Here is a 17,933-nt window from a genome sequence, read left to right as displayed (position 1 = left end):
CATGTTGATAACTACTGCCCAAGACGATCACTGTGAAACAAGAAAGAAAGCCAACTACTACAGAGTGTGCAGTTGTTATTGAAATCAGTCATTAACTAATGTTTTAACTGGAGTGTTGCGATGTGGAGTCTGTGTATATCTGCAGAGAAAAGCTGATTTTATTTTTGCCGAGTCATATTATTGTGGAGAATATTTTTCCAATCAAAAGATATACTCAAACTCACATTCAACAGTGTATCATATTAATAAATGATAAGTTATTTTCCGGGCAGAAAAGGCTGAGAGAGACAATAATGGTTCAGGGTTAGTTTGTGCCTTTTTGGAAACGTCTTTGGGACGGTTTTGGGAAAATAATGGAATATGACTAAAACTAATGAATATACTGGTTAAATTGTGGAAATGAGAAAATGGGATGATGCTGTGATGGGATGTGTTGAGAGAAAGAAAAGAAATAATGTCTGTAGGGTAACATAAGTATGGATTTCTTTTATATCAAGTCAGAAGCTATTGGGTTTGTTGTTCTTTGCTCCAGCAATAAAATTTGATCTACACTGAACTATTATTTAATCTGTTGATTAAAAAAATATGTGCTTTAGACATGTCCAGACTCCATAATTAACCTATTTCATAATGATATTAAACAGAAAAGAAGCCAAGAGTGTGTCATTTACCAGGCTTTTACCAACCTCTTTTGTGGAACAAATCAAGTGTTTGAGTAATTTGTGTCCATTATTACCCAAATACATCAGTTTCTGATTATGTAAGATGGGTTTTGTAATAGTGAAAGTTTAAAAGGTCAAAACTGGACTAATAAGATCGACCAGGAGGGGGAAAAATATGTGTGCCGGATATAACTTAACATGACATCATCACTTTGTGGCCGTTGCTTAAAGTGACAGATTCTAGGAAACTGTGTCTAACAGAACAAATACATTTCAAATTGTCTGTCACCAATTAAGCACAGCTTGGTACTAATGTCTTTAAACCTTCCTAGGAAGCGTCTTGGAGCAACTTTGAACACAATTTCCAGTCCACAACAACAGGTTTCACTTGCGATGGTCAGGCCTCCTGCTCATTACTGGCCCTTCAGTGTAAGTGATTGTGATGACAGGTCAGTCCTCGTCTTGAGCCATAAAGTTTATTCAAAGTTAACATGAAGTTTCGACAGTCTGAGTAAGATAAAACAAATGGTTTGTCTTTTTAGAACAAAATTATCCCTTTTTGTTAGGCAGTTCATCATGGAAACACTGTGCAGGGAAATATGAGGACATTCTCAACATACTTACATAATCAAAAGACATATTTCGCATGTGTGTGCTTGCAGCATTTTGGCCTCAACTGTTTTTTATCGGTGTGCTCTGCACAAATAAAACATTTTTTCCTTTATCTTAAATCAGGTAGACAAAAGGGACAAACAATGGCGTATGTTATTTACAATAAACAGTCTTAATCCTCAAGCACCAATAGGCAGGAGATTGAAAATTTGGCCGTCTGTACACTGAGAGATTAACGACAAGATTAACCACAATGACAATAATGATCTTGTAGTTTATCAAATCGCCACACCTTTAGGCGAGCAGTGGCTGTGCTGGACACACCCAGATTACTCATAAGGTACAATTAAACATGATTCATTGCTGTATGAGATAACCCACGGCTATGATACCAAACCAGCAGAACCAACAAGAAACCACATAATTCTTCAACAGCACAAACTTTATTACCCATAGTCTGCAGTTCAGACACTTTTATACCTGTAAAAAACCACACTCATTAATGTTTAGCACTATTAACAGATGTAACATATGGGATAAATAAAGATTCACTGCGAAGCCTACAGTGGTTTACTAATTTGACACTGTTTCACTATTATGCCACCTCTGTATAAATAAAAAAAAATAATAGTAATAATAAATACACATGTATGGCTCGCTTGATATTTTAGCAAAACTGACTTAATTCAACAGAGAGCAGAAATAACAAAAGTTTTGTGAAGATACAAGACAATGTGTAATTGATTCTTTATTCCTAAATAACTATTTCAGAAATTCATTCTGTTACAGAAGTTGGCAAACCTTTTCATGTCAAGAACCTCTAAACCTTTACAAATTAGATTATCTGTACAGGTGGGGGTCATTTGATAAGAGTTTGTCCCAGGATCCCTCATCTGATAAGAATTTGGCTTTTAGATGTTTTATGACAGAAAGTGTATGAAACCCATGACTTGTGACACTGAAAAGAAATTAGACCCTGCAACCCTCTCAAGGACCTCAGTGACTTCCAGACCCCAGTTTGGGAACCACTGATCAAAGCTAAGTACTATTGAGTAGTCCAGGGGAACAAAAATGGCAGAACATCTAAAAGACAACATAAAAAATATGACGATTGCTACAGTTCTGTTCTGAACTGATGAGCAAGTGTGGAGCTGGAGTATCACAACTACTATACACTAACTACTATATAATTTTTCCATGCATGCGCGTTAATCAGGACAATATCTGCATTAAGTGTGTCTAGGGGAGTAATTGTACTGCTTTGGCACTGAGAAGGAACCTTCAACTCAAATCAGGTCACACATATGGTCACCACTCAAGCATGGAAAACAAAGGCTTCATTCCATTCCCATATGGACAATATTAAACCTTGTCCTACTGAGCTAAAACCCTTTTTTTCCATAAACATCTCACAGCTGTGAAGGCTTACATTAATGTGCTATATGACAATGGATAAGTGTTACAGAAAAGTTGGCCCTCTTGTGAGCTGCTCTTTTCTGCTACCTGCCTTACAGTAGCAGGCAATTAAGCTTAGTTTTGTCAATAATTCTGATATTCTGTGGCTCTGTCAGAACCAGCTGGAAGTTTCAACTTGAAAATGTTACTACTGAGTGTGTGTGTGTTGATAACTATGAAACAGCAGAATCACTGCGAAGTTTTGAAGTAAAAGAGCAAAATGCAGATAATTTCAGATGAACTACAGCATCCTAAACATTCCTAACTCACTATGCAAGCAAGACAAACCTGCAGCAACACAAAAGGTAAAAGATGTCACAAAAGACTTGTGATGGGAAAGAGAAAAAAAAATGTCACGGGCAAAATAAGCAAATACAAGTTTCAATTTTATTTACATTACTCTCATTTGTCCTGAATATTACATAGCAGATACTATATTCTCCCTGGTTATTCATTCAGACAAATATACACACCATGCATGACTAAGTCAGATACGTAGACAGTAGACTATGAACAGATTTGTTTTGCTGGGTTCAGAATGCAGCATTACTACTGCATTATAATTCAGCACCCCTTTAAAAAAAGTCACCTGCCATGCAACAAAAAGTGTGGGTGTCGTGAAGTTAAATAGGATTTGTAGGAGGTATTTGTTCACTCTGTACAGACATTTCGACTCAAGTCTATTCTAATGGATGGTGAGTGAGGTATTGGGGTTTCTCAAACAAAAGGCAAGCAATGGACATGTTTTCTTCCCCTTAAGACTGAGCTATCCATGTGTGCTGTCACAACTAAAACATTCTTCTCCTTTGTCTTAAAACAACGACATAACACGGATTAATGTTGCAGTATACATTTTAAAATCATTCAGTCAAAATCATTGTTAAGAGCGACTGAGCAAAATCATTGTTAAGAGCGACTGAGCAGGAGTCTGAAGGTGTGGAATGGAAAACGCTTCCAACAGTCAATTCAAGAGAACATTTTCAGTTATGTACTCTATCCACCAAGAGCATTCATTAATGACAGACGTGACAAAGGTAATAACAATCTTAGTGTATGACAAAGCCCAAACTGGATGTACTAGACCATTCCAGATTGTTTCTGACAACAATAATAAGCTATGATTCATTTGAGATAAAAAAAAAAAACATTTGGCAATGGCTACTGTCACGAAAAGAAAAAAAAACTTTGTAATCTTTGTCACCAAAAATGTAAAGACATAAGATTTGCAGTTTAGTCACTTTTCCTCCTGTAAAATATCACACTAACAGTTAGCAGTCAGGGTGTATTCACATCTGGCCTGTCTGGAGCAGTTGTTTTAAAACCAATTGCTGTGCTTGCATCCTACTATGTGTTGTCAGTCCATACAAAAGTGTCTGACAGCAATACCACAGTCAGAATCTTTTCTGTACAAGAAGTCTCATTTACTTCCTGTCCCTGTTAGTTACTAATCATAATGTAGAGTGTATTTGCAATGTAATATTATCAATGATATAATAACATTCCCCCCCTTGATCCAGAACAAATGAACCAAACCATCGGTGTGAAGTCGGTGTTGGCTAAATAAATATTCAATGGGAAGCATAATCTCCCACTTTGACACTGTTACACTATTATGCCACCTCTGTACAGCCTGCTCTGATCCCAAAACAGGAAAAAAAAACAACAACAACAAAAAAAAAACGTGCATGCCCAATTTAATATTTTGGCAAAGCTTCCATCTATTCATTATAAATAACAAAATATATGTGAAGATTTACAACAACAGACAAAACCTGTAATTGAGTAGAGTGGAGTGATGAGTGAAGATGGCTTCTGTGGTTATAGCCTAGTGATCAAGTTGAGGGGTCAAGGTTGGAGGGGGAGACATGAAACAATCTTGTTGCAGTCTTTAGTCAGTTTTAGAATATATAAACAAATCTTAGCTGTCATTTTTGTTTCATCATCTGTTCCCTGCTTGGTCCTCTCGAGTGTGTATGTGCAGTGAGGTTCACCCAAAGGTAGTAATTTATGGATATTTATGAGGAGCTGAGGCCAGAGTCGGACTCAGCGCTGCCAGCACGGGCCTTGGTAGCATTGCAGGGAGCCATGGAGCAGGGAATGGAGTAGCAGGAACAGTTGCAGCTTTTTAGGGTCTCCTCTGTAATAACCTCCTGCAGAGTGTGTTGCGCCTCTACCTGGAAGATGTTTGGCTGCTCTCCTTGGTCCTCACAGATACTGAAAGAAATGGAAAAGATGTGCTTCACTTAGTGACAGTAGTTAGTGCACACTGGTGTCTCGCGCGTTTCTTTACATGCCATCCATCATTCAAAAACCAAAAGTCAAAAAGTTCTCCTGACTCAAAGTAAGAATAGTAGGAAGAATAGCAACACATTAGTAAGCGACTGTATTTTCAGACTATCATAATATACAATCCACTAAAAGTTGTAAACATAGATAATACTGAATTATCATCAAGCAATACTGAGTAGTCTAATGTGACAAAAGCTATTGTTTGTACTAACTTACAAAAAAATGTTATCTAAGTGAAACAATAACAGGAGAACATCCACCAGGCAAAATCCAACAAATATTAAGCCTGTTCCAGTTCTGCTCTAAACTAATGGGCACAGAGGGTCAATGTTAGCATACTGTAGCTCCACACTTATTTTTTCATGCACACACATTAATAAAAACAACATTTGCTGCATTCATTTTGGCTAGATGGGTGATTGTACTGGTTGTGCTTTTGGCAGTGAAGGACCCTTCGCCTTTTACCTGCTAGGGGTGTGCCATGTTTTCAGTGACCGAGGGCAAGACTCATGTTTATCAGTGGGTTAACAAGTTTGCTTTGGCTGGGTCCTGGCTTATCAGTGTTTATTTGAGTGGCTCACTTTTACAGCCTGCAAAGTAGATTCATTTCAAGTCAGATCATGCATATGGTCAACATCCTCATCAGTTGAGTATGGAAAACAAAGGCATAATTCCATCCCCATAAGGACAATTTCAAACATTGTTCTAGTAAGCTAAAACCTCTTTCTGTTGAGGTAAAGGGGCAAGCAGCTGGGCAACGAGCTGCTCTTCCCAGGCTGTGCATTCTCAACAATGAGCAGTCAAATGCTTTACAGTAGGTTACACATCATAATTTGGGTTTCAGTTCAGGGCCGGCCCATATTAACCATGACACAGAACCATGTGCAGAGACTGAGAGTACACTAAGAGAAACCTCAGAGCCTTGTGAGCATCATAATCCAAGACGGCTGATTGGGTTCAACTAATTTCATGAGAGAGGCCACTGAATGCTTCACTAAACGAAGGCAGAGCAGTGCAGTTCATTTTCAAGCTTGCAAAGAGCATCCAGTATAATCACCCCTTTTATAAGGAAACCAAACTGCACTACAGGCAGATGGTTTACAAACGCAATAGGTGCAAATAATATAAAATGTACATGTGACAAATATGCTGTGACATCTGACAAACTTGCTCAGCTTGGATCAGCGTTAATTGAGTCAATACAGTGTGAGTATCTGAGGTTGTCAAGGCAGTCTGGAGCTGTGAAACTCAAATACGTTGACTTTAAGTGAATTTAAAACTAGCAGTTAAAATGCAAATGCACTCATGTTTTTGGTTCATACAGAGGCAAATGACAGGATATCATGTTAAGTAAATAACAAGTTAAATAATACGTCATGAAGTAACGACTCATGCGGTTAACAAGCCATGAGCTGAAGATCACTGAATATCATACCAAGCATAAGATAGGGAGGCCTTTCACAGCATAGGCAAAACAAAAAACAGGCATTAAAAAAGGAAGTGTCAGCTAGGGGAACTAGACTCAGAAATGATAAACATGGCAGTTGACCAATCAGTGTTTTAGAAAATCCAAAAAGACAAAACAATCATTGTCACTGAAACATCAAGTACTGTAACGTTAACAAGTGTGACAAGTCAACCGTCTTGCATCATTGTCAAGTAACATTATTTGGTTCCTGCTACATATGAATGAGTAAGATACAGGCTTTCAGGCAGTATTTGAGAGTGGAACCAAAAACCAGCCAAGGGATGTAAAGTGAGTAAATAAACTAAAAATAAAATAATAAAACAACACAGCAGGGAACTAGAGAGACATTACGGGAATCTGAAGAACTTGAGTCAAAATATGGCACCAAGCATTCACAAATTCTGTAAAAAAGAGGCACAGTTATAACAACAGCCTGGAGATGTCAACTTTCTTTTGATGTGTGATGTTAAATAAAGTTACAGATGGGGTCTGTAACGGTTGCCGGCTTTCTGCAGGGGTCTGCCAACATCTGGGCCAATGTGCAAACATAAATATAGAGCAAGTGTCATTGTATAGCGGAAATACGGAACTGAAACGGCTGAACAAACAGGCTGAACAAGCTGCACTGCTAAGACCAGAGGAAATCTTATTTCATCCTGCTAGCAACACTGCTAGAAACACTGCTAGCGAGCATTGTGCAACAGCACTGCCACTGTACCACGTTTGACATTCACAAACAAAACGTTTGATAAATAATCATCAGCAGCTATGGCAGGTGCCAAGTGAGTAATATATCTGCTTGATTATGTAACCTTGAACCTTGAAAAGGCCTTCTAATCACTCAGTAGCATGACAAAGAGTAAAAAGCCCTTTCTCATAACAGAGACGCCATAGCACAGGGTGTGCTGTACAGTCTGCAGTGCAGAGTGTTGTATAACAGGCAGATAATATCTGGAAACACACTCATGAGAATGTTTCTCATGGCAGAATAAGTACAAATGTGAAGTAGGCTCATGTCGATGGGATTTTTTTTTTTTATCGACGACATTGCAAAGAACATGATAAGGCGATTTTATCAGAACATGGATGTTATAAAAACAATCTCTAGAATCTGCTGCCTAGTGTCGGTTTAGAGAGGTTTCTGGTGGAGCGGCACATCCTGATCCTCATTACAGTCCAGTTTGCCTTCTCCAACAGCCTGTATCCCCAGTACTTTACTCTTTGCTCCATAAAAGTTGTTAATGGATATGATTTGGATTGTGATATTAAAAATGAGATAATAATGCATAATATACATTTTACGTTATAATAATGTATAAAATAATGTACAATAAGACAGACTTTTTAAAAAAGGGGACCGTTGTTTTAATGGAGGAGAAAGTGGAAAACGTTTATTCATGTGCATTTGCTGGATTATTTGCACAAACTTTAAAAGTTTGATTATTTCAAAGCTCTGTCAGACACTGATAAAGATGGTCATTCAAAATCTGTGTGTACTTTACTACCACACATCATTTACACAGCTTGCAGATAGGCCCCCAAATACTAGGTGTTCCTTTTTTCTTTGTTAGAATAAGACCAAATCATCCATAATAGCATTTCACTTGTGGGCTGTGATGTAGTGAACATACACGTGAACAGAAATGGCTGTGTTTGTGGTCTACACCACACCTACACAGCAGCTACAGATAAGCAAATTGCATTAACCTACCTATCATAAATGAGCCCATCAATTCCCTGCTCTCTCAGCGTCCTTCTGTTCTCGTGGTCATTGTTGTCATCTCCCCAGCTGAACACCACCAGACCTTTGGACTGGGCATCCCCAATGAAGGCAAGGTTTTTCAGCAGCTCCTCGGTGTGGCCACTGATCCCCTAAAGGAGGAAGTACAGGGAAAGAAGGTGTTTTATTTTTTTATTTATAAAATGAACTTCTATACCTATTAACTCTTGGTATAGAAGTACAATCACGGTTAGAATCTTGTACTCTTAACACATAGCAAGTACACAAAATCAGCTCCACATGTGTAAAACAAGTCACGTTGTCAGATTATGCTGTATAAGCTGTCCAAAGTCCATTTTTGGATGTGCTAAAACCACTTAGACTCACGTCTTAGAAACAGCTGACACAGAGTTCTGTTAGCTGACTTGACTGTTTCAGCTGACAAGAGAGCGATGGGTTACTTCTGTAAAGCCTAAAATAAAGCTTTTTTTAAAAAAATTTCTAACAGGATTTTGGTAATGTGCCCCCATGTTAGCATTAAAACTAGTGCTCAACAGACATTTTTGCTTTAGATGGTAAGGGTGAAGAGAACAATTCTTAGATCTTGCCTGTCTTACATGTGTTTGTCTGGTTGGTCTATTACATATGAAGCAGTGCTCACAAAATGTAAATTACACGTTGAATTAAGTTATGTGCAATTTTTAAAAATTTGTTTGAAACTACTTAAATGTTTCCCTTTTTTTTAGAACAGTTACATACAGAATCTGGAAAACTGAGCGCATGCACTGTGAGAAGTGTTTGAGTTCCAGCTCACCAGAATATTCTCACTCTGTGCAAAACTTATGGCGATCTGAGTGGTCTGGCAGCGGATGTCCATCAGCTCAGGATACCTGTCTGAAATTCCCTGAGTGAGGAAGAGGATGGGGTATTTGTTCTGCTTCTGACGCACCCTGAGGGGAAAATCCAAAAAAAAAGAAGTCAGTAGCAGTTGGACAGTACCTACTGTATTTAGAACATCATACACCAATACACATGCTTACAAATGTACTAAGCTAAAGTGTGTGACGCTCAATTAACATGCAGTCTTTCAAGACAACATACATACCTTCATGCAAGCTAATAACTGCACTGCGATGTGAAGATATTGTGTTTCTGGACAGTGTGCGGTTACCACAACCTAATCAAATGTGTTCATTCTTTGTCCTCAGGTGCTAACTGTGCTTACATTGTGCAGATATCTGGGTCGAAGGAGGAGAAGACAATGCGTCTTTTCCCACCCTTCTGCAGAACGCAGGACAGGATGATGTCGATGAAGGTGTTCATGTTGAAGTAGGCAGATAGGTTGTCATACCATGACCCGTCCTGTTAAAAAAAAAGCATCAGTCTCATGAGTTTATTATGAGAACACATTTTTATTTCACAATGAATTCTACTATCAAATACTCTTGCAATACACCGTTCAATCAAGTCAAACTAAAAACAGTGCATTCTTTATTTCTACTGGAGATGCCCTAAGCCATACTTATTGAGCAATGGTCCAATGCCCCGCTAATGTGACTGACTCTCTCGGCTAAGTATACCCACCTTCAGCTGGCAAATCCATTTGAGCTCAATGTTGAAGCCCACATGCTCAGGAATAGCTTGAAAAATCTGTAGAGGCAGAGGTATGAAGGGTGTTACTCATTGTAAAAACTATGAAAAGTAGGATACAAGCAGAGGAGGCAGGTAATCACCGATAAATAACCAACTGAGTCTTACTGATTAGAATAAGCTATTAATAATTATTATAATAATGATAAGTATTTTACCTGCGAGAGTGAGGGGAATGGCTGGTGCTCATCGACTTCGTCTTCATCATCTAGCAGATCTGAGCAACAAAACAGATGACTCTTAATCCAGCACACAAATCACATTCTAACCTACTAGATCACTTTGCTGTGATAAATAAAAAGTAATCTTTGATTAAAAATGAATTCATATTATGCTGATGTGCTAGCTTTAAGTGCATCTCTCTCCAGTCTGTTGCTCTGTATGTTTTGCCTAACAAGTGAGAGTGAAATACAATTATTTATTACGTTTGTTATGACTCTCATAAGTACTTCTCTCAGCTAAGGTGTAGTCACAAGTCTAGACTAATGCAAGATGAAAGAAATGGACCCTATATGCTTTTGTTTCCATTTGTAAATCCAAAACCATTGCATAGCCACTAAATAGCAGGCATATCTCAGAGCTGTATTTTATTATTTTTGATATTTTCTATTTTCTACAATTTAAGATCTAGCCTCTTAATCGTGCTCTAAAACTGCACCAGATTGAAGCATTTTACTTTAAAATTTCAAAATTTCCTCCGTCTTGGGTATGCCCACAGAAACCATCACTATAAGATCTGTGGTCCCCCCACGACAGTCTCAAGTTGTCATTGCCACTTGACAGGCAGTGGTGTTATACAGATAGAATAAAAACAAACAATATGAGCGTACCTTTGTCACTGTTTTCTTTCATTGCAGTGGTATGAGCCAGCTGTGCGACAAAGCAAAGAATCAGTTGTTTACTTTGCAAATCAACAAATTATTCCATTGGGACACACTCTGTTGGTTGTGCAATAAAAGTCTGGAAATAGAACAAACATATATAGGGTGAATGTAGATTTGCATGTCTTAAGAGCCTGGACTACTGGCCTTGGCAGAAGTCTGCGCTCTTCGAGTGCCCTCCTAGTTTGACATTTTATCATAACAGCATTCAGTAACTATTTATATTCTACTTGTAATTTCCATTTCCACTAAGCGTCCCTGTATGCGATTCTGCAGCTTTCTAGAAAAAGATTTAATTAGTGTTCATTTTGTCATTTGATTAATTTGAAAGATGTCACTCTCCTAACTGTAGAGGAAGACATTTTGACTTCTCACAGGAGGGCATAGCTGTGGCTAACATTTATCAGTATCTACTTTCATCTAAAGGACAATAAAGTTTTATGTCAGTTTGGGTCTTGGGTCTGCATAGTCTTGGCCCTTGTTTCAGGTTTTTACCTTCAGAAGCTGCAGCTGATCAAATGTCAAGTCTTTGACTGGCACCTCAATAAGCTCCAGGGTCTTGTCATTTTTCTGTCAAGACGACAGAAAGAATGAAAGAATTACACAACGTTAAATAGTGACATGCATTAAAAGGTGACATACATTTGTATACACTTTACATTTTTCTAAATGTGTATTAATCAGATCACGATTAGTAAATGAACAACAGAGAGGTGTAATGTGTCCGATTTCAATATTCATTTTCACATATTCATTATCAAGTAAAACAGCCTTTATTTTACCTTCTTGGTGGAAATGCAACAGGTAAGATCATGGTATACAATGGGAACAGCATCCTTGGAGAGGTGGACATCAAACTCTACATAGGCTGCACCCTGGGAATACAGAATTGACACATAATTTAAGTAAATATATATATATATATATATATATATTTATGTGAATATGTTCTGAAGGTGAATATGAATTCACTCTATAATCCTCTACGTCACTTACATGTTTAGCAGCACTTTTAAATGAGGCTATTGTGTTCTCCCTGACTCTGTGGTGCCTGTAAAGCACAAGTCAAAAGAGAATTTCTCAATAGTGAAGGAATGCACAAGTATTCACCCCATGATGCCTTCACCCATATGACTTTTGTTATAACTTACTTGGCTGCGTGTGTGCTGCCGGCTCCCCTGTGACCTACATCCACAGCACTTCTCTTTTTCCAGTATTTTGTGAATGAGGAACTCATGTCACAATGCAGTCCTTGAATGGGCCGGATCACCAGGTAGTCCACTAAAACGAGAGTAACGCTGTGTGAACTGATCGGCTGAGAAACATAAATGTCAGCCGGTGTGGACTTCATTTGTATGAAAATCTTACCGCGGACTTTGCCGATGGTCTGTCTGGAATTTCGGCCCATTATGGGAAGTGTGACTACTCCGTTGTCCTTACCACTCTCCAAAAAAGAGGAGGAGAGGAGGCAAGCTGTGCCCACGTGTCCTGGGTGAGCATCCCCCTGGACTACAGGCTCGCTCAGATCCTCCTGTGGACAAATTCATAAAATTAGTACACTTATGTTTAAATCTTCATGATCAAATCATGATGCCTGCTTAACTCTTCCTCTTGCAACTATATTTTAGCCAAGAACACAAATTTCATTGCTCATCAAAAAATAGGTTTATCAGAGACAGTATTCTGATGAGAATTACCTCAAAGAACTCAAAGGTGAGCTCCAGGTTGTCTGGGTCCATGGTGTGGATGCTGTACTCAGTCCACTGGGATGGCTCCAGTGCATAACCACATTCAGGCTGCGAGTGGCGTGACTTATAGCCATTGGCACTGATCATACTGATCTCCAAGGTGGTGGTCATCTTGTGCAAAGATGAAGGACTGAGCTCCTCTTCTTCTTCATCTTCCTCCTCCTCTATACCCTCCAGTGTAAGCTTGATTCTGTATGCATAGGTAAAATATATAGAATAATAAGAATAATAATAAAAAACCCATCAAAGCATTAATATCTTAGCTTCTATTGTTATAATAATGTATGTATGATTTCTGTTACACTCAGCAAACAGGTCGAGTAATAGCAGCACTGTAAGAATCAACTGATCTGTCTCATGTCTCTTTCAAGTTGAACTTTCACTGGGTGGTGTTCAATTCGACCTTGACCTCATCCCTACCTGAAGCGAGACTTCTTGAATTTCTTCTTGGTGATAGACACTGGAGACACCTTTGAATAGTGCAAACGCAGGCGGATCTCTGTTTGGCATGTCAGCCAACCAGAATCAACACAATTCCCCCCATCTGTAAAAAGGGAGGACACAGACAGGAACAGTCTGATGATAATGTACATCCACTTTGTCTCCCATGACTGCTGACCAGAGAACTGGTGTCAGCAACAATAGCAGGGAGGGAACAACTGTTCTGTTCTGTTCTAATGAATGACCTCAAAACCTCTGGTGTACAAAACAGAGGAAGTGACTACAATGTGGGCTATAGGAAATTCGATTCCCCTGGCTTAGTTACATCAGTTGGCTATTCAGTTTTACAATACTTCTATCTCATGGAGCTTTTACATGCTGTAAACCTGTGGTGATTGACAGAGTTTTTAATCCAACTTACTGTGAATTCCAAATTGTCCATCATCAATATTCTGGTGTGGTGCTGCAATGAAGGAAAGCACGTTAAAAACATAATGGAAAAATCTCAACAGCACAAAAGTAGACGTCAGATCAAGACCAGAGCACAAAGAGTACAGAGAGGAAAACCTCGGTTTGAACTCCTAAAACAACATGCTGAATTCAAGCCTTTGTTGATTTGCTCTGATTTTGATTTGCCTCAACTTCAAGAGAGTCAGCTAAGCAAGAAAATACATTTGATTAAGAAACATCTTCAACTAAAGCACGCCTTTGAGGTTAATTTAGCAGGATGTTTATAGAACTAGCCAGAATTCAACAAAACATGAGAATAAAAAAGTAACAAATTCATTTTATAATGGGTGAAGCAGTGAAGTGAGTATTGCTAGAAGAAACAAAAACAAGGATGGTGTGACAGGCTGGGGTCAAAAAGGACATTAAGCACACATGGTTGCAATTATTCTTTCTGTCAAGCTCATTTTGAATGAGCTTGACAGATCTGTGTTGGGCCAACACAAAGGTGTTTTAACTATAGAGGACTACAATATCACGGCAGTTTTTCCTTTATAGCGACAGATTATTCTAGCAAATATTGTTCCTGATCTTTACCAAAGCATACACACACACTGCCAACTAAGCAGGAAGCCACAGAGGCAACCAGTAAACTAAAGAGCTTGGGGGTGAAGCACTGCAGTCAGGCGGCAGTATGTTAATTCTGACAAAAACAATGCCCAACACAACAAACCAGAGGTCAGATCCCTGACATACTAACGCCATTACTCAGAGAAAATAACAAGAACTGACCTTACATTAGTGTTGATAGCTGTATGTTACATATAGTGCTAGGGCAGAGAAATGGGGTCTACAGGGGGTTTGAGTACGACACACTTTATCAAACCCAACCACAGCTTTTGTTGTTCTATACCTGTGGGGCTCATCGTGCGGGGCTGATGATGGGTCTCCCACATATTGACTATCACCTGACAGGGACCACCTGCACTCTGCAATTCCAATGTTTGGTACAATGTTAGGGTTTTCAAATCAGATACATTGAACTACTTTTCAGTCTGGCCTCCAAACTGTCTTTGGAGTGTGAGAAAGGAATTAGAGATGGTATATTCACCAATCCCCATCTAGGGCAGTCAGCAACCATGGGTTGAAATCTGAAAAGTGGATTTGTTAGTGAAGAAAAAAAAACAACTACATTACTACAGTTAAACATTAAAGGTATAATATGCAGCAATTTCCTAAAACAATGTATGAACTCATACAAAAGTAATTTCTCTCAATTGCCACTTATAATCCAGTGTCTGTATCTGCAAAGACCTTGCACTCCGCTTGCATTTTCTTATTTTGTTAGAACTTGTTTCTGGCTGTCTGCCTTTATGAGGAAATGTACTGTACAGTCCCACCCAATAACAAGCCTCTATGAAAACATGGTCTCTCTCAGTCTGACATAAAGAGCTGGAGGCTTGTCTGCTTGAGCTGCACAGAGACATGCATGAGCAGAAAGGCAGGATGAAGCCGACACTTCAGCTGTATTGACACAAAATCCAGGAAGTTCTGAAGAGCTGTGTTTGTGTTTTGGAATGCAGCTATCAAACAATCAGAAAATCTTGCAACCAAAATATTCTGCATATTATACCTTTAAGGTGTGCTCTTTATCTGTAAAAAAAAGGCATCATTACCTATAGATACAACATCTTTGTGGTACCACAGTATTTCACTGAGGAAAGAAAAAAACCCTACACTTCACAGTTACAGTCCATGAGTCTAAAAAAAAGCTATATACTGTTGCTATTGATGTGAAAGTAACTTCAATTTCTCAACCATGACTCAGATGCCATGATGGAATCTGGTAAACATTGGTAAACAAAGACTTCTTAAACCTGGTATCAGATGTTAAAAAAAACCAAGACTCCACGAGAGCATAGAGTCTCTGCAGTGAAGCATGTCACAAACAACACAGTGCAAACACAAGAAAGTCAGCTCAAAGTAGACTTTAAATGTGGCAGGAAGTTAAAGCTAAGAAGAGAAGCTAGATGCTAGAATCTTTCTGTGAGAAATTTCTGAGTCTATGTCTTTTATTTACAGGGAAATTTGACCCCTTGTATGTATGCATACATCTATAAACAGTGAGTCTAAGCATAGACTCACGTGCATAGGCTCACATACTTAGATTAGAGCAAGCCAGCTGGCAGTTTGCCCGGGACTGGCTAGTCCATAACACTGACCTAAAGCTGTTTCTGAATGTAAATACAGATACAGGGAAAGCAATAGGCACTACATTGCTTTCCCTATACTTGTGCACTGAGCTACATTTGCACTGTAATACACCCTTTCAGAGTTAGTGAGAAAAAAACTCATATAACCTGTTCTTCCCCTTCAAGCTAACAAGCTGCAACGGAATGGTATAATTTAACAGGGAACTTAAAACCATCACATCACAAAACATGCAACAATGCTGTGACATTTGAAGTCCATTTAACAATATTTATAACAGCCAATAACGAATTTTGAAAGATTTTGATTGACAACTTTGAGTAAATTCATCTGTAATGTTTAAATATATATCACTGTACAGAGAGGAGACTCTGCTCACCTTTGACTCCAGAAAGAAGCCTTTGAAATATCGGTACTTGGTAACATCTCCTTTAGGCACAGTAATTGTTGTAGTCCATGTATTTCTGTCAGGGAGTCAACAGAAAAATTAATGTTTCATAAGGACACTAGTAAGAAAATAGTAAGAAAAGCAGACCACTTTTTGCATGCAACCTGGTAGAGAAAACCACGTGTGGATCACATTTTAACAGCATATTCTTAATGGGTGAGACATTACACATACAATTTAACCTACCCATCATTACTATCAGGTTGTAAAGTCACAGCTTTCTGATGGCTCCAGCTTCCCAGGGCTTCACAGCTACCAACAACTGCAATCACTTCCCCTAAAATTATTAAAATGAACTGTTACGAAATGCTGAGACATGCCTCAAATCATCTTACAGGTTATATCCTGGGTCTACTAAATTTGTTCACGTTTCCCAGAAACTTGAATAACCTGCGTGAACCATGCATACAAAGCACAACACAAAGAAAGATTTCAATATCTGAGGAAACACAGTAGGTTAAAGATCATGCCATAGCAAGTGTCGACCGCTTTATCTTAAACTACCTCAAGTCCAGTTGAACAGCCATACCTGGTGATGTTTCTCCTCTGACTGCCAAAGTCACCTGAGTGCTCTCCATAGTTGACACTGACACAGAAAAGACTGGTAGCAGAAACAAGCTGAAAGAAATGTTTCAAATAAACAATGTAACTGGCTGTTTTGATTACTAAAACCGTTATGGTAATAACGATTTTAAAAAAGCCTTTTCACCTTAATTGTGGCAGGCCAAAATGAGATTACCGTGGTTAAGCACCGTTAAGTTGGTGACACGTCTACTTGTTAGCTAACGTCCAGCGAATAGCGACACTAGCACAAAATAACAGCGGCGGAGGAAACGATGCTCATAATAGCTACCTTCTTGTTTTTGGCAGCTGTGTCGGCTCTTGGCAGCCTCGAAGATGGAGAGTTCACAGTAAACCAGCCTCGCCTGTACTGCAGAGACGATTCAGTATGAAGGAAAGCAAACCTAACCAGCTCGCCGACCCACCAGCACTCATTGCGGCCCTTTTAATCACAAGGCGAATACATATTAAACGCGCCGTTAAACAACACAGTGCAACCCGCAACAAAGTAGCAACAGAGATTAGTCAGTACTTGGATGGTTTAGTAAACAACACACATGAGCTCCAAGTTGGCCTAAACGAGAAAATAACTTCCGGCATATACTTTCGAAGTAAGTTTCCTGTATTCCGCATGCTTCGATGTCACAATAGTAATATTTTAAGGAATTCGGAGTAAACAATGAGGAGACTGTGAATTGAAATTGTTCGGAGGGCTTTGAAATGGCATTTGGACCGCTATGTTGTGAAGTACAATCCGCAGAATTCATAAATAAAGAAGTAAATGCTGTTTTTTGTTTTTATTTGCAAAAGATTCACAGTTTTTATTAAGGCACATCATAAAATATACACCCAATGTCTGCACTAGGTACATACCCCTAGTGTCATTAAAATCCACAATGTTTTCCAATACAATACCTCAGGTGCAAATACATGGTCTCTCTTTTGCGATTAATTTGTACTTTTATTTTGAAAGTATAATTTCAATATTTCTTGCTGTGTTTTGGTTTCCGCTAACTGCTTGACGGAGCCGGTTCAAACCGCCCTGCTCCGGATCCATGGTCTGTCATTAAGGCTGCATTATTGTACTTTCGGAAATACCAAAATGTCTAACTTAGCGCCGATGTTTGACCCCAAAGTAAACAGACGGGAAAGTCTCACCTTTTAAAATACTGTAGTGATAAGATGTTGGCAGGAAGAGATGATAGCATAAGCGAAGTAATTAAAAATTTTATATTTATATTTCTGAGAGTGCGTGGTCGTAAAGTAATAACAAGTGTGAACATACCGTTAGCAGAAAGAGATGAAATTGGACATTTTCGGATGAAAATATGTCCTTGTTT

General features: G+C 38.7%; 1 protein-coding gene across 3 annotated transcripts; it reads right to left on the bottom strand.

Moving 5' to 3' along the window:
- Positions 1-3,097: 3,097 nt before the first annotated feature.
- Positions 3,098-17,179, bottom strand: gpcpd1 (glycerophosphocholine phosphodiesterase 1). Of its 3 annotated transcripts, none has more exons than XM_046373031.1 (20): positions 16,886-17,179; positions 16,562-16,650; positions 16,219-16,309; positions 15,964-16,048; positions 14,287-14,362; positions 13,348-13,389; positions 12,906-13,029; positions 12,435-12,675; positions 12,106-12,268; positions 11,889-12,018; positions 11,734-11,788; positions 11,520-11,612; positions 11,233-11,307; positions 10,687-10,726; positions 10,015-10,073; positions 9,791-9,856; positions 9,432-9,568; positions 9,021-9,156; positions 8,198-8,358; positions 3,098-4,943 (listed from the first exon to the last, which is right to left on the bottom strand). In XM_046373031.1, exons 2-20 carry the CDS (start codon positions 16,608-16,610, stop codon positions 4,745-4,747), a joined length of 2,022 nt encoding a protein of 673 aa, XP_046228987.1. In that variant the 5' UTR covers positions 16,611-16,650; positions 16,886-17,179; the 3' UTR covers positions 3,098-4,744. The 3 variants fall into 3 exon arrangements, with proteins under 3 accessions (XP_046228987.1, XP_046228988.1, XP_046228989.1); XM_046373032.1 differs by lacking the exon at positions 16,886-17,179 and adding an exon at positions 16,742-16,879; XM_046373033.1 differs by lacking the exon at positions 16,886-17,179 and adding an exon at positions 14,485-14,524 and having other exon boundaries at positions 16,562-16,619.
- Positions 17,180-17,933: the final 754 nt, after the last annotated feature.

Source organism: Scatophagus argus, chromosome 19 (assembly GCF_020382885.2).
Source record: "Scatophagus argus isolate fScaArg1 chromosome 19, fScaArg1.pri, whole genome shotgun sequence".
In the NCBI taxonomy this organism is placed as follows: Eukaryota; Metazoa; Chordata; class Actinopteri; family Scatophagidae; genus Scatophagus; species Scatophagus argus.
Note: the sequence above shows the minus strand (reverse complement) of the source record. Positions and strands in the feature narration are given on the sequence as shown.